Here is a 27,572-nt window from a genome sequence, read left to right as displayed (position 1 = left end):
TCAAATGTTTGACATTGGTATTGGAAGATGCTATTATGTGAAAGTATTTGATTTCTGTATGTTACCACAGCATCACATTTGATTCATAAACCAAGACTATATTCAAATATATTCCAAATCTTGTATGAGAAATAAAGAATACTACAAAAGATGCATATTGCCATTTAACGAACAGGACAGCCAAGGTCTGGTACACTAGTAATAGGCATAACATTGTGGAGTCAATCCACCAACAAAATCAATTACAACAACACTCCTACTTTGTCATGAAAACCAACAAATGGCCTCAGTCCTTCCTGGAATCTGTGGCTGGCAGGGTTTTCACATTGGTTATAACAATGTACAACATTAAACATAAATGCCATTTATAGAAGAGAGTTTCACATGTTCAAAAGGTCATGTGTACTGTCTTACTGTCTTACATCTGTACTATGCCTTAATTAGTTGATAACTTATAATAACATTTTATGCACTCAGGTATCTATTTGAAATAAAATAGTGCCACAGAAAACGATGCGTTGGGGAAGCAAGGCTCTAAGGCCTGAAAAGCACATCTTGCATTTGCAATGGACTTTTTTTTTTTTTTTAAACTGAGGCTGAATCGTTTAGTAGTTTTATCTCATCACCTAGCAAATATCATAAATTCTAGAGACTTAAATTAGCATCCACTGATGATCTCATGGGTCTAGAAGAGAGAAGTCTGGGCACAGCATGCCTGGGTTTTTTTGCTTGGCACTTCAGAGAGCTGAAATTTCAGTGTTGTTCCTGATTGTTCTCACAGGGAGCCCAGAGCCTCTTCTCAGCTCATGAAGTTGTGTCACCTCTGAATTTTTAAGACAATAAGGTCCTTGCTCACTATTTGCTGCATCCCTCACATGTATCTGCTGTATCCTCAAAGTTCACAACAAAGACTTTACTGGGAATTGACTCTTAGTCACACTGGGATTCCTATTTGAGACATAGGGTTAGATCAGGCTTACCTAAATAATTGTTTTATCTTAAAGGCAAAAAACTTGTGATGTCAATTATAGCTCTAACATCTCATAACAGACCCACTTTGCTTACTTTCTAATTGAATAAATGAGAAATAACATGCGTGCTGCAAGGGTATGGGGGCAAAAATCTTAGGAGCGTGATGAGTATTGCCACCATGATCTAAGCCTGTTGTTCTCAACCTGTGGGTCATGATCCCAGAGGGGTCATATATCAGATGCATGTCAGATATTCACATTATGATTCACAGTAGTAGCAAAACTATAGTTATGAAGTAGCAATGAAATCATTCTATGGCTAGGGGTCACCACCACATGAGGAGCTGTATTAAAGGGTTGCATTAGGAAGGCTGAGAACCACGGATAGCTGTCTCCACCTCCTAGACTCTCTCACATTCGCGTATCCTCTTAGGGGAATTAAAGCAAGGGGCCTACAACGTAATGTTTTTTATTCACGTGAGTTACACGTAAGTGATCAATGACAAATTGCTTTGAGGTTTAGGTGCAAGGGCATCCAGTGTCTCTATATACACTTTACAGTTTGGATTCTTGAACCCCTTGGGGATAAAATTATCTTAAAGTCACATGAAGTCCTGCGTTCGCATTCTAGGTTCAAGTCTCTAATAAAGTATAAAATTTGATCTTTTCCAAGTATTAAGTATCACAATTTCCTGTTTAAGTTTTATATTTCAAAATTTCTAACAGGGGTTTTTAAAAAACCATGCGCAGATAAAAGACAATGGCTCCTCTGTTATAGGCAGCTGAGCTTGTGACTGATTTTACAATAATAAGACCACATTATGAAAATGATTTCTGTATATACTTTTCTGTGGAGGAAGATATTTTAGAATCATCGCTATTATGATTCTTTATATAAATTCAGTAAGTGTACTGTGACGCATCTAGGAGATATTAAAGTTAAGCCAACATTTAATTTGCTATTCTCATGCTCTATGTGCTTGTTAATGGGGATGTTGGTGTGAATCTGGACTTAATAAGGTTGCATGTTGGATAAGGGATGATCATACTTCTTGGTCTCCAGACCTGGGCTGGTTCAAGTAAAAAAAAAAAAATGCTAAAGGCAAAATTCAGTATAACGCAGAATAAACTGAAAACAGTCTCAGCTTCTAATAACCAAAAGAGTATGTTTTATTCCTTATGGGACAAGACGTACTTGAACTCACCCTATTCTCAAAGTTCTAAGCCCCGTTAAAGTTGGAGGATGACGGTTGTCTGTGAGGTCAGACTAATAATAGACATCTGTAAACCTGCCGGAGGTAGGAAGGAGAGACAGACCTTCTGTCCTTTCTCATGTTATAAATGAGGAAAATAAATCTGAGAATATAAGGGGCTTTCATATGCACCCAGCTTGAGCAATGACTTGAGCAATGACTTGAACATGAATGTGGATCTTTTGATTTGAACGCACTATTTGTTTTAGTTTACCAGTGGTGTTATAACTTTCACAAATATCGCTATTTCTACCGCTATGAGCAGTGTTTTGATGTAGCAGTATAGAATAAAAGAGAGGTAGTGTGTTGACTGCCACGTGTTCCAAAGATGTGACCCCTGCCTCGAGTTTCACATCCTCAGCCTTCCTTCCTGGTGGTGTGAGGCTGCTCTTACTGACCTCCCAAACCTGTACCGACCGGATCATTCCCTTATATCTAGCAAGATCTGTGTTTCTCCTGGGGTGAAAATATTTGTTTCAACTGAGACTAGTAGAATATTTGGGAGATGGGTATATTATAATTAGATATATTCTAGAAGGGAGGGACACTAAAATCAGACTTAGTTTTAGTCACTTTATTTTTTTATTAATATTTTTATTACATATTTTCCTCAATTACATTTCCAATGCTATAGTTTTAGTCACTTTAAAAACTGTTAATAGATAATAATGCCTACTGTGACACTGACCAGATTAAAAAAGAGGAACCCCTTTAGGACCCCTGATGCCTGTCACACTTTAGTTTCTTTAGAAAGTATTCTATACAAAAGAGAAAATGGTGGTGATGAGATTGGGGGTAGCGGGTGGTGGTGGTGGGGACACAGCCACGTGTCACAGTGAATATTCTTTTTTTAGATAAAAAACATTTGGAATTGTATATGAAACATGAAAAAGTGTCATAAGGAAAACAAGTTCGATAAGACAACGGATGGCCAGAATAGTGGCTCCTAGGAGCTTCTCTGGGTTTATATGTGATTTTTAAGCTTAGTGTGTTCCCATAAAGGAGGACATTTTAGCTTTGCGTCTCCCTGTGTTCATAGATATGCGTACATCTACCTTGCTATGTATTTCACTCAGAAGCTTGCTGTACTGGGATTCATGCGGTCTGCAGCAAATCTAGACAATGCCTGCAAGGAAAACCCCCTAATCGGGGTAAATGCCAGCAAATCCAGCCTTAACATGGAATGGGGTAAGAACTTTCAGAATCATCACGGGGATTAAAGCTAGTAGCACAGAAGGACTGAGCTCTGTGCTGGGATGTATCAAAAACATCGAGGGCTCGAGAGATGCCTCATCTCTCAGGAGGTGGAGTGCCTACTACTCTTCCAGAGGACCCGAGCACCTCTACCAGCACCTCTACCTGGTGGCTCACAACCACCTGTAAACTCCAGCTCCAGGGATCTGTGTTTTGGATCCTCAGGTACCCACACACATGCACATATACCTACACACAGACATAAATTAAAAAATAAGATTGATTTAAAAAATATTCTGCATTCTTGTTATCATTATCCAGTGCTTAAAAGAGGAAAACTTAGTTTTTTTTTTCTTTAACATGATGTTCTCTTCACACTTTCTGTTTCTCTTGACGATGGAGAATGAAGACATTGCTATAGGCACTTAAAAGAAATAACATCAGCTTCATTGTGATTAAGACTGCTTTTGAGCAAAATTTTCTAAGGGCACTAGATGGCGACCTTCACCTTTAATTTAAGGGGGATAATAATAAAAAGAAGGCTTCGTTACTACATTTGCTCCAAGAGAAGCACTGCTCCAGATTTAGAAGAAACAAGAGGGCAATGCTACATATCTCAGTTGGACCCCTGGAATCCCACCATGTCTAGGTTTTCAGCTTTGAAGCTGGAACCAGAATGGTGGAGAAACCAGCATCATAGCACCAGGAGCCTTGAGCTCAAACTGCCCTGACTTTTGCCTTTCATCTTCTTCCTTTAAGATATGGGGTCATTGGGTCATTGGGTCATTGGGTCACTTGGTCAGCTCAATTCCTCTTCCCTTGTGATCTAAATTAAATATGTTTTAAGCTAATGAACAAGATTTTTTTTCCACCAGACAGCAACATTATTTAAGTTTATATCGACTCACAAAAATAAATTTAATCTAGGAAGAAAATTTAGAGTTCCAACATACATATGGCATCCTGGCTAAAATGATCCCTTTAATAAGCAGAAGAAACATTTAAATACTGTCTTTGTTGCAAATAGGATAAGACTTGGGGAGACTTGTCAAGCGTCTTTATGAAACTGTTTTTATTTTTTCATCAGTCATGTTGAAACTGTGCTTTAGGCTTTTAAACATGATAAACGTTTTTGCATGTATTATTTTTAAATACACATTATTTTTTGAGTATTTCTAAAAAAAAAAAGTATTGTAGCTGATTAAGTTTTCGCACATAGGAGTGACAGAAAAGTGACCATTATCACCACAGAAAACTCAGTCTGAATAGAGGTATCTGCTTCCCCAAGAAACCCAGATCTTGTGCTTAATAATTCTAATGGAGTATAATCAGACAAATAGATCTAGCACTGGGTGATACAGGGATTCTAAAAGAAAACATATTTTAGGTATTTTTGCAAACCAAAACCTATGATTGTTTCCCTTTTTGTATTATGTCAGAGCAGGTAGTATACTCATTAATTTTGTAAGAAAAATTAGACACTATTTTTTTTTCTTTTAAAGGAAAGTGACTTCCCTTTAAGAGAAACTCGGTATTCTAGTTGTAGCTACTAAAATATGTTAACTTGTTTGTAGTTACTTAGGGGAAAAAGCCCCCCCCCCATACACCAAATAAATGAAAAACAATGATTTATTTTATAAAACATGCTCTCTGTGGTGTACAATGAGTATTTTTAAAGTGTAGTATTTACTAAACACTCAGGTTCAAAGGGCTATGATAATTCCGTTAGCACTGGCTAGATGATAGATGCACAAATAAGGGAGAAACAAAGATGAATACAGTTGCAGTTCCCAAACTGAACTGGGAGGGTGAGCCCCCAGTTTAGCAGCTACAGTAGCCACTTAGGGACTATGATATTTGGATGCTCAATATATACTATTCAACTGGAGTAGATTAAATAAAAATCCAGACTTTAAACTGTTCGCAATCAACGCACAGCTTTTCAATTTTCTATAAACACTTGCCTTACTGTGATATGCTGATCCAACCTCCACCCCAACCATGTTAGTCCACAATTTCCACTTAAAGTTAAATGCTACAAAACCTCACAATCACTATCGCCCTGTAGGGCATTCCTCTTAGAGAAAGTCTCAGCCTCAGAACTTCACAGTGAGAACAGATAACACACACATGCATCTCCTGACCACGTCCATAGTCATGCATAGCAGAAAAGGACATGGTGGGAAAAAAAAGATGGATTTCTTTAGGTTATTTTCTAAAGACAGTTTAATATATATGAAACCTCTCTCACACACATTCACACGCTCTCTCTCTCTCTCTCTCTCTCTCTCTCTCTCTCTCTGTCTCTCTCTCCCTCCCTCCCCCCCCCCCCCCCCCCCGCAGGATCCAGTTACAAGCACTGCGTCATCCTTGAGAGATCACATGGTAATTGTTGCTATTTCAAGGATCAAGTGTCATGAAGCACCCTATCCCACTCCCTTCTTTTGGTACCATATAGCATAGAAGAGTATGATGGAGTGAACACAGGCTCCCTGGTCCAACCCTCTGTGGAAACCAGGCTCTTTCGGTGGGGTGGCGCGCTCGCGTACTCTCACCAAGCGACTGGGAAAGGGGGACGAGGGAGGGGGGGTCTCAGGGGAGGAAGGGCGGCTCTAATTGGTTTCTCAATGAAAGATAATCACCTATTCCCCAGAGACGCTAGGGATTAGCACTCTGCCTCTCCTCTCCTTCCTTTTAGACGCCTCATCCTCCCCTCTGAGCTTCCAGCCCATTCAGCAGGAGCGATCGCAGGAGCGGGGCTGCACTCCCTGCTCCGGGCTCAGCGCCCCAGTCTCAGGCTCACTGCGCTCCTCTGCCGCCGTCCCAGCCGCCGTCTCGGCAGGAAAAGTTTCTAGAAGGGGGATCGGGCTTAACCATAAAAATGAGCGAACTGGAGGAAGACTTTGCGAAGATTCTCATGCTCAAGGAGGAGAGGATCAAAGAGCTGGAGAAGCGGCTGTCAGAGAAGGAGGAAGAAATCCAGGAGCTGAAGAGGAAACTCCACAAATGCCAGTCGGTGCTGCCGGTGCCCTCCACCCACATCGGCCCGCGGACCACCCGGGCGCAGGGCATCTCCGCGGAGCCGCAGACCTACAGGTCCTTCCACGACCTGCGCCAGGCGTTCCGGAAGTTCACTAAATCCGAGAGGTAGGCTCAGGGCGGCGCGGGGCAGGGGTCACTCTCTCCGGGAGCTTCTGGGGGCAGCAATCAGGATCGGGGGGCTGTGGCTCCTGGACAGAGCAGGGCGCCCCCTGCTCGCGGAGGCGGTCCGGGAAGGGGAAGTGTTTATTTTTGTTTCTGTGCATCACGTGCTGTAGTTGTCTCTGGCGGGCTGGGAAAGGCGAGCACTTCGCAGAGACGCACCCCTGTGGCGTGGGGGGTGGGGAGAAGGACCGCGGAAAGTTTGCTACCCCGCACTCGACGGCGCGGGCTGCTGTCTCTCGGGGCGCCCACGCTGGGGCAGAACTCTGACCGTCCGCGGGCCTGGACAGCTTCGCAGAGGCGACCCTGGGACTCAGGCCTCGGGGTGACCTGAAGCCAGCTGGGGTCGAGTTCAGTTTAGGGACAGAGTTGGTCTGGAGAGTAAGCTTTGCCAAGAGGGCTCTAGCCCTCGTTGGGGCGGACCGGGGCCTGCGATCCATCGCGTAGATCCAGCCTCCAGCCAAGGGCTGGAAGGGGAGGGTTATCCACAGGGTCACTTTCAGGGGAGCTGTGATGTCACCAAGAGAATGCCACAAAACCCCACCTCTGGGCGCTCATATGCTCTGCTTTTGTTCCTTCTAGAAGTGGCACTTCTAATTACCCAGAAGTTGGTGATGTTTGGGTCACCTTGCGCATGAAGCAGGTTAGGGGCAACTGCTTAGACCAGTGCGGGGGAGGGGGGCAAAGCGAAGTTGGGGTAGGGAGAGAAGGCCAGGGTTTTCTTTAGGCGCCACCTCGCCCCCTACTTTCTTCCTCCCAGGCATTTTAAGAGCCAAATCCTTTCACATCAAAGTTGTGCAGCTTCTTCGGGGTGTTCAGAGGAGACTGGATGGGTTTTGGCCACAGTAGGAAGATTTTGCACTCCACTCGCCGCCGCCTTCGCGGAGGAGGCTGATCGATCGGTTGCAGCGTTAAAGCCCTGTGGACATTAGGGGGAGGAAGTGCAGACTCCAAAGCCCATTACTGGCTTTTAGTCTCTGGAAATGCAGGGCCGAAAGTGCATTTCTCAGGATATTGAATATTCCATTAAGCTTGCCTTCATGCCCGCCTCCCTCTTACCCTTTCCTCCTTCTTAGATCACTTGGTGTCTGACTTTGGGGCTCTCGGGGGACTACTAAACTACCCACCCCCAAACATACACACACACTTAGCTCTCTTGTTTTGAGGCTAGTTGTTCTAAAGAGCAAGCCTACCGGAGTCAGTTCTAGGGCCCCGTCGTGTTCCCGCCCCTCCACTGCACTATTTCAGACTCGCTAGTGTATTGATCACAGTGAGGTCAGGCAAAACAGACGATGTGAGGGCTGGGGAGGTGGTGTTCAAAGCTGTCAGAAGCTCCTGAGTTGGGAATGAGTAGGAATAATTTAATAGGAATCCCCAAGAAGGATGCCACTTAGAACAGGGATCTCTGAGAGCTTTCAGATACCCCGAGTCACCTTCGACTTTTAAAATGACACTGGCACCTTTTGTCCCAGACTGCTTTAGAAGTTCCTACTGCCGGGAATGAGGCCACTCCCCTCCCACTTAGGCTGAAACTGCAAAGAGAGTCAGTCTTTGGCCTGGCCCTAGGTTGGGAAGCGGCTGCCGTCCTGCCTCCGCCTGGCTGCGCATTCCGCGGCCGCTGCCCTGCCCGGCGCTCGTTCTCTCGGCAGCTGGAATCAATCTGCCCACCTCCTTAAGAAGCCACTTCATCAGCGGTCACCAGGCAGCTGCTTGCCTCCCAGGGCTGCCGGTTCGAGCTTTATCGCATTTTTGAAATTTCAGATTTTGTATCTGGGCTGTGCCCCTTGGAGTGACAGTATGGCTTCACAGCAGAGAGGAAATTCTCACCAGGGAAAACCCGCCTTCCCAGAGACTAGTCTCAGGCGCCAGTTTACAGAGAAACACCCCCCTCCCCCCACACTAGCATTCTCAAAGAATGTGAAGTTTTTATATTTACGAAGAGGAAATGGCTTGTGTCATATGAAATACCATCCTTTTTGATCCCCCACCCCCACCCAGCGGGTTTTGTTGTTGAAGTAGGAACTTTCATCTCAAGAGTGGTTCGTGCATAATAGAGATTAAGGGCACATTTATTTGTGTCTCCAACAAGTCTTTGGAGTACTTTTCTACTTCCTCTCTGTCCTGGTTTACACTGAACGGAGGTAAATGTCTTCCCACTTGTGCTTTCAAGTTTTCAAAAGGAAGCATGCAGTTTATTTTCAGTAAGGTGACTCATTAGCATTTAAAGAATTTTGACAGGTATAATATATGGGCATTGTATCCATTGGCATTAGGTACTCACTTAAAGAGACAGTACAAAATAGTCAACTGCAAGACACCTTAGTTTAGCTAAGATAAGAAGCACTTATGAAGGCATTTCTAAAACGTGAAAGTTAGTGTCAAACAAGATACCTTCAAAATAAAAGAATACTTTGTGTATCTCTGGTATTTGAGTTTAGGAAGCAGACATTCTATCTCCAGTGATATGCCATGGCTGAAACAGAGTGCTTTATTGCAAAACTAATGTTCAATTATAATTTGAATGATAGCTATTAACACTGAAGGTTCATTTCGAATTTTATTAGGGCACTTCTGTTTTATACCGACAAGAAAATAGATTTTAGTTTGAATTAGGAATTTGTCTAGAGGGAAAACTAAAACAGGATTTTCTTATATATTTATTCTTTAGGGAGAGTCTGTAGTCTAAAAATAATTTACATAGTAGGTGGCAAAACATATCTTAAGCTTTTATTGTAGTGGAAGGAAATGGGAGAAATTATCTACTGCTATAATCAACTCGGTCCAATTATCCAGATTTCCATGTGTCCACAGAGGATATAAAGCTTGCTCTCCATTAAGAATGATCCAAGTATCTAAGGAATGCTTAGATGAAAATTATACCAGCAAAGAGGAAGATCTGAGCTCTCAAGCTAAGTATCAAATGTACAGAACGATGCTCATGTTTAAAAAGAAAACATCTGACTTACTGTGGTACTCATCTGCAGACCCCTTAAGAAGTGCTCCAAAGGGATCAAGTGATTATCATTGAAAACTGCAGGCTCTTTCAGATGACGATGGTGATGATATTTTAAATTTATGTTTCAAATACTTTCTTTTAGCCAAAGAACTCCAAGTATTTCCCACAGATTCCCCGGAACCCCATTCCCTTTATGCATATATTTCACATCAAGAATTTCCTATTCTTCTCATTTTTTTCCCCTTAAATTTTCATATACATGTAAGTTCCTTATTTTGGCCACCTCATTAACTAGTTTATGCTCAAGAGACCACACACAAGTTTTAAATTAGCTTGAGCAAGGGCTAGAATCAATATTAACTCGTTCCCGGAATAAGAGCAGACAGTATTCCAAAGTGGCTAGGGCTATTTTCATCTTAGTTCCCTTGATTCCTCTGATGCCAGTTGATCAGCAGGAACTTGGACTTCATGAGACATAGATCCATGGAGTAGATTCCCCAGAAGACCCTTGCTTTTTTGCATCTTTGATCCAATTCAGATGTAATTTGACCTTCAGACTAAGTCAAGAGGTATAGCCTCATTTTGATATAAGCAACTCCAATAAAGTGTGTCATGGCTATATTCCGTTACTTATCAGTTACTTACCAGTAACTTACCATTTGTTCAAATCAAACACATACAGAGCTTCGAAACAACGAGAAAAGCAACAGTATAGACAGCTTATCTCTCTGGTCTCAACACTGTAACTACTGCAGCAGTTCACCTTTTTACTGTAGGACATCTAAATGGTAGCCTCACTTCTCAGGGCAGAAATTCAAGGCTTGCAATCTAGCAACTTGCTAATAGACTCCCAGCCTAGGCCCACCACGACCAGTTTTAAACGAAAATATTATAGTTCTCAGAGTCCACATAAAAGAAGCAGAGGCACAGACTAGGGCTCGCTCAATCTCAGTAACCAGTGAGCATTTCTCACTGGGTAGAAAGGTCCTACCAGGAGCTAAACATCTCAGAAATAAAAAATAGAAGGATGTTGTATGTTACTCGGTTGCGCATCTGTTCCAGAGATGCCAAATTGATACTTCCGTCATGGCATTTACCTATACTAAAGTGACATTTTGTTGAGCTCTGTTCTTGTTCTGGAATGAAGATGGACCTGCGTATGTCAGAACTTCTTTTTCCTTTGAATCCCTAATGTAAGCTGAGGTCAAATACTTATATTGAACCATGTGTCCATCGGAAATTTGACCCTCACACCAGACCTGAACAAACAAGAGAAGTCCTTTCTTTTTTCTCCTTCCTGTCGGAGGGCCTGTTTCCTAGTGGGCTCTTGACATTATTACTCAAAGATGCTGAGAATGCACTAAATCTTTTCGCTGGATAAGATTTTTCAGGTGATTTCATAGCTGCATAGGGTATGAATAATTATTTTTGTTTCCCATTGAGAATTTGCTTATCAGGCTCCAGAGCCAGACGTTATCAGGGTTTCTTGTAGGTTTTGGAAGTGACTGTGAGCTCTGAGATAAATCAGGGATAGCATATCCTGTTTCACAAAACTGAAAGTTCAGAAGCTTGGGAATTGTCAGAAAGGAATATTGACCTTGACTCTGGCTTTGTGGGTGTGCTTGCTAGGATGTTGGTTCACTGAGGAGAAAATAAGACAAAAGAAAAGAAAATGAAAATATATATTCACACACACACACACACACACACACACACACACACAGATGTGCATAGTGCATTTGTATGCAGACATATACCAATCATCACCCGCTTCCATCTCTGACTTAAATTTACTATAGTAGTTGTTATTATAGAACTTGTTTAAGTTATCCCCCCCCCCCAAAAGTACTGGTAGAAAGGAAGTCTCCCTTCTTATTTCTGTTTTTCTAAAGCTGCTCATAGTATCTTGAAGATTCTCAAATGTCTGTGCACGCTATCAGGCACATCACCCTATGACCTCACCGGAATCAGATACAAGAATCAATGGCTGTCTCTCTTTCTCTCTCTTGTCCAGTGCTCTTTCTTCGTCCCCGACTCTTCCTGAGTTTTGTGTGTGTGTCCTTTGGATCTGTGTTTCCAACTTCTAGCTTGACATTTTCGAGTCTTACGAGATCTGTCTGCTTGTAAAAGTCACATAATATAGACATAGGGTAAACTGAAAAGATTACTGTATTTTAATATCATTATATCTTCAGATAGTCCTGTGTAGACATGAGTGTGCATGTGTGTAATTTGAGTTTCCTAAATTAATAATATAGTTATTCATATTGAAGATACGTAATGTTTTATAACATCTGTCCAACGAGAAACTAGTGAATCTTTAAGAGACATATCTTTTGCATGGGTTTAGGAAGGGTGGGTGGTAGATCTCACTTTCTTGTTTTAATACTTTCACTCTTGAACAACAGCATTCTTTTGTGGAGTGGTTAACCTTCTCCATAGAAACCACAGACTTCATGCACAGAGCACAGGCTTTGCTGCATGTGTTGTAAGCACTTTCATATTGTCTTGTGAGTGAATAGAATAGAAACCTATATTGCCTTATAAAAGCTCGTAGCTTTGGGTGCACACAATACGTACTTTATATTGACTAGAAGGTTTCAAAACAATATCCGAAAATTGCCCTGTTCAAAGCAACCACTTCTATGTTCATCCTTTCCCTGGTGCGTATTAGTTTGATTTATTCTTGGAAGTTCATCATTAGTAGCGAGTTTGTTGTCCTGGGCTTTAATTTGGGCTGAGTGTTTTCCCCTTTAAGAGTATGGCACATTGAGGTCAAGGGGCAATACAGGTGTGCTGGTTTTATGCAAGTGTTTACTTGAAAGACAGACCAGCAAGGTATCTATTGTAATTACGTCAGTAGAACTTAGTTTGGCTTTTTAACTTGTAATAGAAATGATGCAGCTACAGCTACGAAAATAAACCCTTGGCTACACTTGTTGCCGATTCTGCCTCTCCTTTGTACACAGTCTAACTTAGAAAGGACTTCAAAATACATTTTACATCCCCAGATCCCTCTTCCTTTGAGCTCTCTGACCTCAAAATGCTACAAAAATACTGTTATAAAACCCTTTAGGGTTCCTAAAAATATTTGTATGTTTGCCTTTCACAAATATTCCTGGGTCTGTTTATTCAACGATATGGCGCCATGATTGTCTAACAAGCAACTAGAAAGCCTTTGGGTAACTGTTACTGTTTTTCCTGAAGTACTCATTGCCCACACAGTGTGCATGAGACTCATTTCATGGATTACACAGCCGCTGAAGGACTTGTTTACGTGGTGCCAGAAATTCTGAAAATAGAAAATTCTTTTATATCTTGGGCTGTAAACCCTTGTGAAGAAACCAGGTTTGTTTACAGGAAAAAATTCCAGCTAAATAAAACCTACCCTTCACCCTGCGTCTCCCGCCCACGAGCTACTTCTCAGAGAAAAGGTATATCCCGAATATATTAAAAACAAGTGAAAGAACCTTGTGTCTTTGAGGGTAAAAGCAGCATTCCATGCTAAATGATGTGTCCTTTCAGAGAGTAAAATCACTTTAAAATACACAACCTGGCATCCCCCTCTTACCTCAGCAGATTTCAACTGTGGCATCACAAAATGACATGCATTTGATCGATTATCAGATTAAAATGAATAAATAAGTTTTTTTTTTAAAAAAAATCAAAATTCATGAATTATTTGTTTCTTAAAAATCAGGGCTGAGTGCCTTCCCAGGCGTTTCCCTTGGGAAAGCCGTTCACGGAGTTCCAGTTGGCTTCCTAGACGGGGAGGGTTACTAATGTATAGCAGGAAATTACACATAATCCACAGATGGTCTTGTCTTTTCACAGGAGTATGGTACACATGGGGATATCAGCTGTCTCGTGAGTCACTGCAGGAAAAAAATGTCTAAGAGCCCCTCATCTAACCTAGGGTTCTGAAGAATCAGCTTCTTGACTCTGACTCGCTAAGTTACTTATTTTCGGACAAACGTGTTAGATTCCCTAGACTCAACTTACCATTTCTGTTTGACAGCAGTGTCCCCAAGGTGTGGTGTACACATTATTAGTGGGATAGGAAGGTTTCCTTTATTTTCTTCAATTTTTTATTAGGTATTTTCTTCATTTACATTTCAAATGCTATCCTGAAAGTCCTCTATACCCTCCCCCCCCTGCCCTGCTCCCCTACCCACCCATGCCCACTTCTTGGCCCTGGCATTTCCCTGTATTGGGGCATATAAAGTTTGCAAGACCAAGGGGCCTCTCTTCCCAATGATGGCCGACTAGGCCATCTTCTGCTACATATGCAGCTAGAGACACGAGCTCTGGGGGTACTGGTTAGTTCATATTGTTGTGATAGGAAGGTTTCTAAGTGTACAAGTGAATTTATTTTATATTATTAATAGTTAGAGTTTAATAAATAGTGAGAGAAAGCATTTGACTAGTACACAGGAATCATGTGTAGCTAGCTATATTGCTTAAAATAAAGTTTTAAGGCTTAATAGATTTTTTTTTAAGTAGAAAAGTACAATTGTGTTTTACATAGATATTGTGAAACCAAGGTTTAGGAAATAGTGTCTTAAAGTCTTTTTTTTTTTTTTTCCATGAGAAATGTAACATTTTCATATTTGTTGTTTTGCTTGCTCATACCATATTTTAGAGGATTCTGTCTAATTGGGTTCTCTCTGTACCCATCTTCGGATAGTATTTTACACAGTTGTCTCTCAGTAGCTTGGGGGTATTGAAATGGGGACACAAAATTAGTGTTTATAAAATATACTCGGTAAGCAAGTTTACTTGAAAGTTAAATTAACACCATTCAGGAAAAACATTTTGAGTTCCTCAGGTTTATGACTTTTACTCCATAGATGATTATAAAAGCCCAAGAAAAAATAGCATAAGTTGGAAGCCCACCCTCTCCTAGCCTGTGTCTGGCTGAATCCACAGAACAGCAGGGAACTGCTCGCCTCGTCCTTCCTCCAGGACTGACGCTTGCTTCGGCGGGTGGGTAAGCATGGTGAAAAGAGGGGTGAGTTAGATGTGGGGAAAGAAATGCACCAAGTCCTTTCTTCTAGAGAAAGCTCCAGACCATCTGCTCACCCATGTAAGACTGGGAGGCCTTCAGGCTTCCCTGTAATGACCAACAAAGATAAAAAACCTGGGAAGAAGAAAGGTTTAGGAGAGCAGTATACCAACAGTCGCCACAAGATGGCAGTAGAGGTATAATATTTACTAGTTGGAGCCTACAGGCAGTGTGAGAATTTTAAAATGTGTTTATCTATGTTACTTTCCTAACAACAAGATTCACGTAGTGACTTCTGATCATTGACGATTCAAGGCAACGTGCTTAAAACAACCAAGTGGATTCCTCTCCAGTGTTTCTCTTGAAGACAAGACAAACAAGACAGCTTGCATGGAGAGTTGATGTCACCTGAGGGAAATGCCTAACCCCGCCTCCCCCACCCCCATGAGGCAGCCTCTGGGCTCATATTTCATGAAAAGGAGGAAATAGGAAGAAATAATGGACAACTAAGTCTGGTTTAAAAATGGGTGGATGTGTGAGGAGATAAATGGAATTCTCCCCCTGCCCCAACTCCTCTCTCTCCCATGGAAAAACAAAAAAATAATCAATCAAGAAGGGAAATATTGAGAGAAAAATTAGATCATTTAATAGACAAATCAAGGAGATGTTCCCATCTCCTTGATAATTCTGAAATTCTATAATATAATTAAACAACAATATAGCAAACAGTTTGAGCTCTCTAATGAATGGAATGTTTAAATACTGCATGAAAAGAAACTTTTTTTTTTTTTTTTTTTGAGTACAGGGAGATGTCTTAAGCATAAAGTGCTTTTCAGTTCAGGGCATAAAAGAACTGAGGATCATTTGCCCACTGACCACTGAGGGATGCATTTTGGGCCATGTCTAGTAGACTGTGAGTTTTTGAATCAATATTCCCTTGGAAAGCGTCACTCAGTCTTCCTGTAAAAGGCTATTTCATTCACTGTGTGACTGCTTGTTACATGAACCCCTCAGGCTCAAGAGAAATGTGCTTTTTTTTTTTTTTTTTTTCTTTTTGTCTGTCTTGGTGAGATTCAATAGCCAAAGGACGCTGTGCTATTAGTAAAAATAATTCAGTTTAGAATTAATGTTTTTTATTTGGTCTCTTCAACCAACTACTTTCCCCAGTGTTGTGCTGGATATTTCTCACACCAGCAAGAAGGAAAATAGAAAAACTTCAGAATGATGCACATTTCAATGCTCTATTTGGCAACAAATTGTCTTTTTTAAAAGGTGTTTTAGAATTATGTGATAAGTCGACTTGCAACTGTTAATACATAAAAATGTTCCGTGGGTCAGTAATCCATACTTTCCCTAGGCTAGGGACAGAAGTTTTTAGTCAACCTAACGGTGCAGAGAGAATGAAGTGTGGATCTGGGGGCAGCCTTTATTCCTGATGAGTGTGGGCAAAGTCTAGAAGAAACTCCCCTGCCCCCTAGACACAGTGAGGCAAGTAGCCAGCAGCAGTCTCCTCCCCACCCACCTCTCCCTCTCTCTCTCTCTCTCTCTCTCTCTCTCTCTCTCTCTCTCTCTCTCTCTCTCTCTCTCTCTCATCTCTGCAGGGAAAATTCCTGAAGTATAACAGCAGGCTTTGAGGTTTGCTGCCTTGACAGTGTCTGGTTATCTGGCCTTCCTGTCGGTCTTCTGGATACCAGAAAGGCAGTGCACTCACGACAGACAGGGTAGGCTAGCAACACTGGGGCCATTCAGACACTAAAGCAATTAGAGAGGGAAAGACATTTCCTCTGTGCAGTGCTGTGCCATAGATACCAAGATGAGAATGTCAGTATGCCCTCTCGATAACTACGGGCAGAGGCTTCAAACCTTTCGGTTTTAATCTTTGGATTTATCTTTTTTTCCGTGCTTGCTTCATTGTCCAAGCAATTCGTGCTGGTTGCCAGACAATAGAACTATCCAAAACTAGCCTTATTCTCCGAGTCCTTCCCAGTCCTCCTACAGTAGAGAGTCAATGTTGAACTTAGGCATGCTTGTGCAAACCTTTGTATAGAAAGAGAACTCTCTGTTACAGAGTTGTGGTTGGTTTCCTTCCCTAAAGTACAGTTATTCCTTCACATTCCTTGGTAAACTACTCCTTTTCTGATTAATTATAGAATCCAAGCTTTTGGGCAGATCAGACCTTACCCGTCTTTCTCAGATCCATAGATGATCCCCTTCTGTTTACATACCTCAACTCAGTTGACAGCTTCTGTTTACTTTCATGGTTATTGCTGCAAGCAGTAGAAATGATGGAACTCATATTCTTGCAGGCAGCTTTTGAAATGTCACTTATTTATAGATGGGATGAATGCCAAAAGGTGAGAGTGGCAAGTCAAAAAAAAAAAGGTAAATGTTCAGCTCAACTCTTTAAATTCCTTTGAGAGTATGTATGCTCGGTGTGTGAGAAAAATATCTATGTCTTTGTCTACTCAAAGGAAAAGGTATGCTAGTAGCTCCACAGAACATAAGCTTTACAACATTAAAGACAGTTCTCTCAAAAAGACATCGGTTACGTAACAATCTTAGAAGCAAGGTGAATGTCTGATGTATTTTCCTGTTGACTTATGGTCACAAGAACACACACTCCTTAAAGCGACACGATTTACGCGTCCCTCTATTTTTCAGATTTACAAATCCATGTAGCATCGATGCCTTTCTATGCGGTTTTGTAAATTGAGGAAAAATCCCCAGGCCCCAAGATGTGGCTTTGAAAGTAAGGCTGAAGTTGTATGCGTCTACTGCTCATATAACAAAGGCGTTCTGCAGGGATCGCAATGATTTGTTTTTCTTTGCATTAGAATAAAACTTTGATACTTGAAGGACTCTGAGGAACTTGCTCTCCCACTTGGGAAAATAACAAATTCCAAGTCTCTCTGCTACATTTTCTTTCTTTTTTTTTTTTTTTTTTTTTTAAGACTGGTGGGAAGATTTGGACATATATGGTATTGGAGTCACAGAGCAGATTTTACTTTTTATAGGCTAAGATTTCCATTACAGCCTCTCCTCCTTTCCCCCATCTCTCTCTGTTTTGTTTTGTTTTGTTTTGTTTTGTTTTTCTCTCTCTGTCAATGTTGAGATATTGATCTAGAGTTGGTGAGAGGTATGCTTACTAGTACTTATTTGAACGAGAATCCAATAATATGAATGATTTTATGAGTTTTACTTGGATTTCTGAAAAATTGCATTTATTTATTTGTATTATAAAAATGTGTGTGTTATATTTCAGCACGCGTGTGACATGGTACACATATGGAGGTCAGAGGACAGTTTATGGGAGAGGGTTAGCTCTCTTCTTCTATCATGTGGGTCCCAGATTTAAAAGGCTGGTTGTTAGTATTGGAGACAAGTGCTTTTATGCATGGATTTTAATCTCCTCTTTCCAATAAAATTAAAATAAGGGAAAGAAACCTTGAGAGGGTAGGCAGAAGAGAAATTTCAACTCAGTCTAATCCAGAAGTAGATAGTGACCAACACACTAATGGCCTTGATGTTCACAGGCTTGGAGAATTCTTTCACACACAGATTGTGTGACTTTACATAAACTACTTGTTTCCTTGAAGTTGATTTTGACTCTTTTGCAAAGACATGGATGGCGTTTCCTGTAAGCTTCATGTGCAGATATGGGCCAGGGCTGTGTGTGAATTCATGGTAAGCATAAAGCTCTCAGTGGATCACTAGCTCTCCCGTAAGAAAACCTTTACAGGGGCAGAAGGCTTCCCCAACAATTTGCTTTTGGAAGTCACTACTGCCCAGAATCGATTTTAGGAAATATCCTGTTCACCCTTGTGGATTAACAAACAAACATTGTGACAAACAAACGGGAGATCTGGAGGTTTTAAAGGAATCTGATGTGCCAACCACAGACGCTTGTTAGTGACTGATCTGTGGTTAGATGGCAAGTCCCTTATGTCTCCTATACTCACCCCTTTGAAAAGTATCTTAAACATAACACTAAGTGAACCAAGGGAGAGGAGGTGTGTGTAAACTGAAACAGGACAAGCAGAGATGACAAGATAAGGTGCTGTAACCGTGTCCTAATAAAATGTAAATGCGTACATATAAATATATATATATATATACACACATATACATATACACATACATGGATATGTTTATACACATATACAGTTTGACTTAGTGATGCAAATTACATGGACTGCTCATTGCCAGTTGTACACCCCTCTAACTCTAGAAGATTCTAGAAAAGCTGCTTCTCGAAGACTAGAGGCTTAAAGGAATTATTGCCACACATTGCTTATGAGGGATAGCAGTAAAGCAGGGATGCTGAGGGACTGCTTGCGTCAGATTTAGGAAGGACACAGAAGTGCCGGAAGGGTTGCTTAGAGAGCATGTCCTGCATAGCTGGGACATGACTGCAGCCACACTGTGGATAGTTGCACTTTCTTGCTTGGTTCCTTATTTTCCAGCTTTGTCCTTCTGTCCTCTCATTATCTATGTGTGCAGGCATGCTCTGAATTGCCAACCAGTGGCATTGCAGGATTGCAGAAAGAACTAGGGGCCATGCAGCTATCCCCACAGCACAGTAGATGCCTGTCTCCGTACCTGACAGCCATGGGGAAGAACGCTCTTACTGAATGCTCTGGCGTGTATCCCTATCTCTAGTTACCTTTAAGCTTGTACCTTTGAGAGTTCCCAGTGCCTGCTTGCAGTTTAGAGACTAATTTTTCATTACATCTGAGTTTTTCTATGTGAACAAATATTATTCTAGATTTCATTTCTCCCAGGGCAGCCTGATCGTTAGCATGTAGGAAGACATATGAAGTCGTTTGGAGATCAAAGAGCCATGTTCTGTGCTCTTAGACTGATGTCATACAAGAAAGCATATCCAAAGCTTTGGCCTCTTCAGTTGTTTAAAAAACCTCCCACGGTTGTTGACAGGCCTAAATGAGCTCACGCATGAGAAAGATTTAGCTGAGTGCCCTGTTCAGAGCAGTCATTCAACAAACGCAGCACTGACTGCCATTGTTTACCGTGTCTGACCTCATTCACCAAATATGTAACGTGCTTTTAACTCCGTGCCAGGAATGGACCCATGTGTGTTCCTGCCATATTTCTCAGCCCACACTTGGATCTACTTCTGCTCTCTGGAGTAGTTGTGACCCCATTTTAGAAGTCATTTCAGGAGTCACGGATGGGACGCTGCGTTGGCCACATTTAGGACTTACTTGATTTTCAGTCCCATCCACGGAAGAGTCTCTGTCCTTCTGGGCATGTTTCATACTCTTGCCTCTCACCACAGCTTTTTACAAACTTGTACTCTAGGAAGGAATTCTAGAAGCTCCTAGATAAACAGACTGAGCTGTGCTAGGGCCTGCTCTGTGGCTATGGGCTCTCTGAACCAAACAAACACGGATTTTCAGGTTTAGTTTGCCTGAGAGATTCAGCATCTGCATGGCTGAACCTTTGAAGACAGCTAGCTAGCTCACAAGATTTTAACCAGTTCTTTCTTTGGTTCTTCCCTCTTTTCTCTCTCCCTTTCCTCTCTCCCTTTCTTCCTTTCTTTCTTTCTTTCTTTCTTTCTTTCTTTCTTTCTTTCTTTCTTTCTTTCTTCCTTCCTTCCTTCCTTTCTTTCTTTCTTTCTTTTTCTTTCTCTCCCTCCCTCCCTCCCTCTCTTCCTTCCTTCCTCCCTTCCCTCTTCTTTCTCTTTCTTTCTTTCTTTCTTTCTTTCTTTCTTTCTTTCTTTCTTTCTTTCTTTCTTTCTTTCTTCCTTCCTTCCTTCCTTCCTTCTTCTCTTCTCTTCTCTTCTCTTCTCTTCTCTTTTCCTTTCTTTTTTCATTTATTCCTTCTTTCATTTTCTCTAGTCAAGTTTTCAATATTTCAGTATAAACAAAGTACAGCTACACACAGTATCGAGAATCAATGTGCTAGTGCTACTTTAACAAGGATCACATCATAGAGTGTTCTTGTTGCCTACGAAAACCTAGAGGACGCTTTCCATTATTCCCTTCCAGGCAGTACACATGCATGAATACAAAGGCCAAGATATGGAGGTGTGGGATTCCATAGCCCTGGATTTTAAGCTTCTGATATCGTATATTAGTCATATTGTTTAATGTCTCCAAGCTAGTCTCACCTCTGCAAAGTGAGACAAGACCCCCCCCCCCAACCCCACCCCGTTCCCAAGTCAGGGATGTCATTCAGAGGGACTTTTAGTTGATGGCATGGGAATATAAGAACTACTAATTAAGCTTAAGAATGCACATCTCAGACTCATATGAATTTATTTGTCCCTGTCCACAACCCCATGGCACTCTGCTGTGCTTCTAGTATTTGTTATGTTTCCATGAGCTCTGTGCACATTAGGAGACAGAGCTCAGATACATGACAGGGCATCCAAAAGCTCATTGGAAGAACGCCGGTCTCAGGGCTCTTCTACTGTATAGCATGATAATCCACAGTGGGTCTGCATGGAGAAAACTAGGCATTGTGAGATCTTCTGATCTTTTTAAAATTGCAGTGCACATGAAAGTACTTACAGTATCAAAAGGCCCCATTTCCAGGATGGGGGGTGATTTAGATACCCTCCCAAATGTGTGCCTGACCTCCTCAAGAGAACTGCATTTGTAGGAATGTCCAGAAAGGCCTGTGTCCGCACACACTATAACTTGGGTCTGGTCAAGCCAATGATTAGTGAGTTTGATATTACAGAAATTTGTGTTTTTGTAGTTTGGGCAGTGGGCATCAAGTAGTTCAGATTCAAGGTGTCAGCAGGGATGTGGTGTCATTGAAGGCTAGCAGGGAGGCTCTTTTCCTGGTGTTTGGAGGCTGCTGACCATCTTGGGCCTTCTGTGACTTGTGCTCATAGGTCTCCACTGTCTACCTTCTTTATTTCTGCACAGTTGTCTTCCACAGTGGTTGAGTCTATGTCTCCCACTTGTGAAAACACAGCTATGACTCGTGAAAGCACACTATTCATTATGTCTATAAAGACCTTGTTTCAAGTAAGTTTCTTCTAATTTACAACTTCTGGGTGGGTGTGAACCTTAGGTGACCAATATGTAACTCACTACCCAGTACTGTCTGTGTTTATCTTTCTCAGACCCCAGTGAAATGCTATGACTAACTTTTGAAGTCTGCTGGGCTCCAAGGAGAAGAGATGGGGTGAGGAGGATAAAGGACACATGGTCCATGCCAGGGAGGCAAAGGCTGCAGAGATTTTTTTTTCCCGACTCACATGGCATTTCCATCTGCCTTTTGCTATTCCTCTGAACTTCTTGATTTCCAAGTATATGGTGTTAACTGATAGTCTACTGGCTCAGATGAGGTCAAAATTTGTTTTTTAATGAGGAGAGACTGGCAGTTTTCATTGATGTACACTGAAGTTTTCTATCTTTGGGGGAAAATGTTTATAATTTCAATGCTTTACTTCTGAATGCTTTTGGTGAATTGTTTCTTCATGGTCATCGGAAACGTGAAAGAAACTTTAAATAGGATAAAATCAGATCACCTTTGGCACATTTCTCAAAGCAGTTACAAAATGAATACTAACTGAGAAAAGCGCTAAATATTTTATTTCAGCCAATTAAAGTTATACGTTCTTAAAGACCAGGTTATACTTGGGTGTAAATGATTTTTAAGTTGGTGTTATCTTACATATTTAAACGTGGAATTTAAGCAGTTCTCCCACTTTTACTCAAGCTAAGACATAAACACATTTTATAACCTAATCATAAACTTTTGTTAATTCCACAAGTTTTATTATACTGTGCCCTGGAGACCATGAGCCTCTTAATTATTTAAGAGTAATTTAACAATCTGAACTAGTTACATGGTGCAATTGGTAGTTTAGTTGTATATAAAATAAGCTACATAATAAAATCCAGATAACATTTGAAATGTAATTAAAAGTATGATAGTATGTATAGAATTGGAAGAAAGTATATTAAATTAAGTTAATTAACCATTAATTTTTCATAGGACTTGGGAGGGAATCCAGGGTCTTGTGCTTGCTAGGCAAGCACTTTGCGACTGAGTTCCACCACTCTTCATTTTGAGACAAGATCTTCCAAAGTTCCCCAGGCAGGCCTTGACCTTGTGATCCTTCCTGCTGTGGGCCAGCCCCATTCTATTACAGCGTCTAGAGAAGCAGGGGTGTTAGGCTTGTACAACCAGATCCAGCTAATTCTTTCTGTATGTGCACGCATGGCTATGTGTGTGTGTTGTGTTGCTCATATGTGTGTGAGAGGACAGAGGTCAACTTCAGGTGTTTTCCCCTGGTCCATCCCACTTTACTTTTTGAGAAAAGAGCTCCATTGTACCTGGAATGCATTATTTCAGCTAAAATGTCTGGCTAGTGAGCCTTTGCTACCTACCTGTCTCTGCCTCCCCGGTGCTGGCTGCAGAGGTAGCTCTCAGTGTGCTTTATGTGGATGCCAAGTATCTGGACTCAGGCCCTAACACATGTGAAGCAATTGCTTTAACCACTGAACTGTCTCTCCAACCCATCATCTGAATAGCTTTGCTCTCCGTGTCTTTAGCATGCGCTGTCTAGAAGCTCTTTGTGAATAAGACTCTGTAGAGGCACAGTTGCTACCGCTGTCTTCAGGCTCTTGTCTTCTCACTGCTGTAAAGATCTTAGGCATCATTTAACTGGCTGTTTTATTTTATAAAAACTTGACTGGGAATGCCCACGTATCTCGATGAGTAAGAAGGAGGATCAGAAAGGGGTATCGGGAAAAGTTACTAGTCCTCATGTTGTGGGAATCCTTATGGGCTTTCTTCTGTGCCAAGTTGTTTTAAGGCAGCTTAAAAAGGCAGATGTGGGATTCCAGGGGTCGAGTGCAGAACAGCAAATTCCACTCCTCCCCTGCATGTCTTTGGGTCTGTTTCATATTGGCTAGATGACATTTATTTGGGTACAGACATAAAGGGCATCTCTGTTATATTTGCAGAAGGCCAAATGCTGTGAGGACTGGATGATATGTTTGGAAAAAAAAAATTGAAATTCCAAAAGGTCATGATTGGCAGGAACGGTGGTTTACCACCAAATGTGTGCCATACTTTCCCCTTTATAACATGCATTTTCCAACTATCCAGGATGACTCTAAAATGAAACTCATGTGTAACTTCTCTGCACATACAATCATTTGAATGTACACATGGGTAAATACTACTGTAAGTATAATGTAGAAAGGAAGTAATTATACATAATAAAAGATATGATATGTAATAAAATGATACAGGTTGGAGACTATCACCAGAAAAGAAGCACACAGTAAGTTGAACTGAAGACAGAGTGCATGTTTCTCTTGGTGACGTCATTTCAGGCAGCAGCTGAACAGATGTTTTGAAACTTGTGCTGATTCTTTGCCACTGTAGTAGTGGCCACTGGTTTTACTCCTGCCAGGTATCGACAGGTTTTTAAAATAATGATTAGCTATCTGTAAAATGTCTAACAAAGTCAAATACTCTCTTCTCTCAATTTACATGGTAGTTGCATTCCCAGCAAATTTAAGGCAATTTAAGCTCCGTGCACAAATAAGCAAGTAAGTTATATGTAAAATGGATTTAAGTTTCCTCCTGCCTGAATGCTCCTGGGGGGGGGGGACTTGAAGTTGTATGGCTTGTGGAATAATTCATTAGTGTACAGAATTCTGCCAATTTTAGAACACAGGTATCCAATAGACAACCTCAATATTACAAACTCCCACAAGGGGGCAGTGCAGCCTCCATTGAAAGTCGTTGGGAAAACTTTTAACCTAGGAACTGGATATTTTAAGGTGAGATAATTAGTGTGTGTGTGTGTGTGTGTGTGTGTGTGTGTGTGTGCTATCTTTGGAATTGTGGAATGTTTGTCAGAATCTTGGGTTATACCCATTAATCTCAGAAACTAAAATGTCTCAGACAGCACTCATTATTCCCCAGGGTCCTGGACAAATCCATCTACAAAGTGAGGCCACCGAGCTGAATGCAAATATTTTAAATGATAAATTAATAAGCAAAAGTTTCCCTGTGTTATTTAAAGGGAACTTCATAGTTAGAAATGACCTCAGACGGATTTTAAAAAGGGTTTTTAGTAGTTAACCTGCAAGCCGTCTCTGAATCAATGAGGAGGCAACATCACTAAAAGTTGTTACTCTTCACTGAGTCAGCAATACATGAAAGTATTTAAGTGTCGGTATTTGTTTTATTTTTAATCCAATTTTACTTAATAAAGTGTCTGTGGCCATTTCAAGACAAGCTCAAGATATACCATCTCCTTATGCCTAGTCAGGGAGAAAGAACACTGAATGCCTCAGTCTCCCAATATTTGAGCAAAAATATTTCATGGCTTCTGCATGGTTTCTGGAGGCAGTGTGAAGACAGACAATCATAATGGGATACCTAGTTGGAATCAAGAAACATTTTTCCATCAAAGCTCTTTGGTGTCTTTTGGAAAGGCATAGTGATATATACATATACACATACACATATATACATATATACACCCACACATGCATATATGTGTGCATATATGTATACATAAGCTTCCCATAAGCCTTGTGCTACCCATATCTGTACACACAGTGGTTAAGTTAGCACTAACATCAGAACGAAAACATACACTTAAGCAGCATATTTAAGAGCCCATTCACACATTCAGCATGTAATTATTTATTTGCCATGTATCTACTTTGTACCAGTCACTATTCCGAATGTTGAAGGTGCAGTGGTCTGAGGCATATGCAACCTCTGGTCTAGTGATGCAGAAAAACAATGAATGAGGAAACATATTACAAAGTTCAGTTGGTAAAACTTGGTGGATTCTAGGATGAAAATAAATTAAAATGTAATGGAAGGCTGCCTGAGGTCAAGTGGTGTCTGTGGTCCTCTAGCTGGGGGCCCTGTTGATGTCCACAGCCCACATTACTACTGAAGGCTGTGTGGATCTTCATAGTCTGTGCTGTCTCCTTAAGCTTTATTGATGTCTGAGGCCTATGTTGCTATCCTCAAAAGGCCATAATGATGTTCCTGCTCCATGCTGTGGTCAAAGGTTGTATTGTCTGTACTGCCACCAGAGTCTGTGCTGAGATCCATGGTTGGTGCTGCTGCCAGAGGCCTTGTGGATATCTGTGGCCCATGCTGTTGCCAGAAAACAGGTGCATGATCACTGCTACTGTGGAGCATAAAGGGCAAGGAGGCTTTTTGGTAGTGTTATTGATGACCAAAGAATCACAGTTGAGAACCTTAGAAGGCTTCTGTGACAAACCCCTCCCCTCCCAAAAGAAACTGTCTAGACAGGAAGCCATTGAAGAGAACTCGTAAAAATGGTTACAGGAATGCTGAAGCATAGCCCTTCATGGTTGATGGCTTCTGCTGGGAGTGGGGAAGCCTCAATTTTCTTTAAGAGGCTGGCATGGGTATTTGACCATGCTCCAGTGAGTATATGGGCAACACCAATTTGACTTGGTATATTTCTCTCTCTCTCTCTCTCTCTCTCTCTCTCTCTCTCTCTCTGGGGTAGGTCACAAGGAGAGGTGGGCCTGGGAGGACTGAGAGGTGAGTATGATCAGGATGCATAATGTGAAATTCCCAAATAATCAATAAAATATTATACTGGAAAAACTGAAATCAAAGAAAGGGGATGGAAGAGACCATTTTACATGTGAGAGCTGGAGGCTTACAGTCTGCTGTGAGTTCTTGCAACTACACTAAAGGATGAGACAGGTAAATTGTTCTGACATCAAGAAGACTCTATGCTAAGAACATGCATGGAGGAAACACTGTTGAATTGGAGAACCCGGAAGAAGGTAGCTCTCCTGAAACTCTGTCAGAGAGAGTGGTATATAGATCAGGCTTCTACAACCCTTCAGATTCCAGTTCACAGGGAGGTACTGAAGCTAATCTCAACCAAGAACACAGTCCAAGGATCCAAAGGGCCTGGGTACAACTGATTTCCTTTAATTTCTCTTTACACTTGCAAAGTGAGTTACTGAAAGCTTATGCTGCACATAGCCCTTAAAGTGACTGTGAGAACCTGACATGTCACCTATGGAAAATGAGAGACCTGGAGTGGATAGCAACCACTGTTACCATTCTTGCCACTGTTCCTACTGCCCACCAGTGGCTGTAAAAGAGTTTATCCCAAAAAGATTAAACCACAAGGGGACTTCTTGGCTTCAGGAAAGATCTAAAACAGAATCAACAATGTGAACCCAAGAAGAAAACAGGTATAAATGTTTGTCTTCAAGTGTTGAGTATAACATTTCTAACAAGCAGGTTCAACTATAAATGCGAACCTTTGGTCCTTCCAACTCCTCCTTTTGGATGATTTGAGTCATTTACAAAATCACAAAGAGTCTACTCAATGGTAGAGGCAATATTTGTTTCAATCATCTTAGTCAGTGGCTCTCATCTGTGCAGGGATAGATAACTGGATAATGAAAATGAAAAAAAAAAAAAAAAAACCAAAGCAAAACTAAAACAAACAAACAAACCCAAAACAAACCCCTGAGCACTGTGGAACCTGAAGCGCCTTAATTTCTCTTGGGTGTGCACACGGATAATCTGTAATTTTGGGTTACTTTGGGGTTCCATGCTAGGTATTTTGGTCCCACCAGTGCCTCATCTTTGCTCTGGAATCCGCTGCATCATTGTCTAATAGAAGTGGCCTGGGCTTTAAGCCTATTGATCCCTGTTGATGGGACAAAATGTCCCTCCTTCCAGGAGCCACTGCTTCATGCAGCTTGCTTTTCTCTCTTTGTGTACATGCCCAGGGGACACCATCACTTTCTCATCCTGTCAGCCAGTGGGAGCTGATGCTATCTTTATTTTTTATGAACTGGTTGTCTACAGTAGCCTGGTGGGAAGGATAATCATTCCTTAAAGGAGTAATGATAGTAATCAAACCCAGCTGTACATAATAGGGTTTTTGTAGGGGAAAAAATTATCTCGAGAAGAGAAAAAAAATCCAGACTTTGACTCTTTGTTGCCTCTGCCTGTCAGAGATGAGGCGG

The 27,572-nt window shown here is 41.4% G+C and overlaps 1 protein-coding gene across 2 annotated transcripts in view; it reads left to right on the top strand.

Annotated features, from left to right (window-relative positions):
- Positions 1-5,853: 5,853 nt before the first annotated feature.
- Prkg1 (protein kinase, cGMP-dependent, type I) overlaps positions 5,854-27,572 on the top strand; it is a 1,200,782-nt gene continuing 1,179,063 nt past the window's right edge. The window contains exons 1-2 of one of the 2 annotated variants that reach the window (XM_006526768.4): positions 5,854-5,945; positions 6,117-6,565. In XM_006526768.4, the coding sequence (XP_006526831.1) occupies positions 6,300-6,565 (266 nt within the window). In that variant the 5' untranslated portion in view covers positions 5,854-5,945; positions 6,117-6,299. Of the gene's footprint in view, positions 5,946-6,088; positions 6,566-27,572 lie in introns of those variants that run through there. The other variant, NM_001013833.3, reaches the window with a different exon arrangement.

Source organism: Mus musculus, chromosome 19, assembly GCF_000001635.26.
Source record: "Mus musculus strain C57BL/6J chromosome 19, GRCm38.p6 C57BL/6J".
Lineage (NCBI taxonomy): Eukaryota > Metazoa > Chordata > Mammalia > Rodentia > Muridae > Mus > Mus musculus.
Note: the sequence above shows the minus strand (reverse complement) of the source record. Positions and strands in the feature narration are given on the sequence as shown.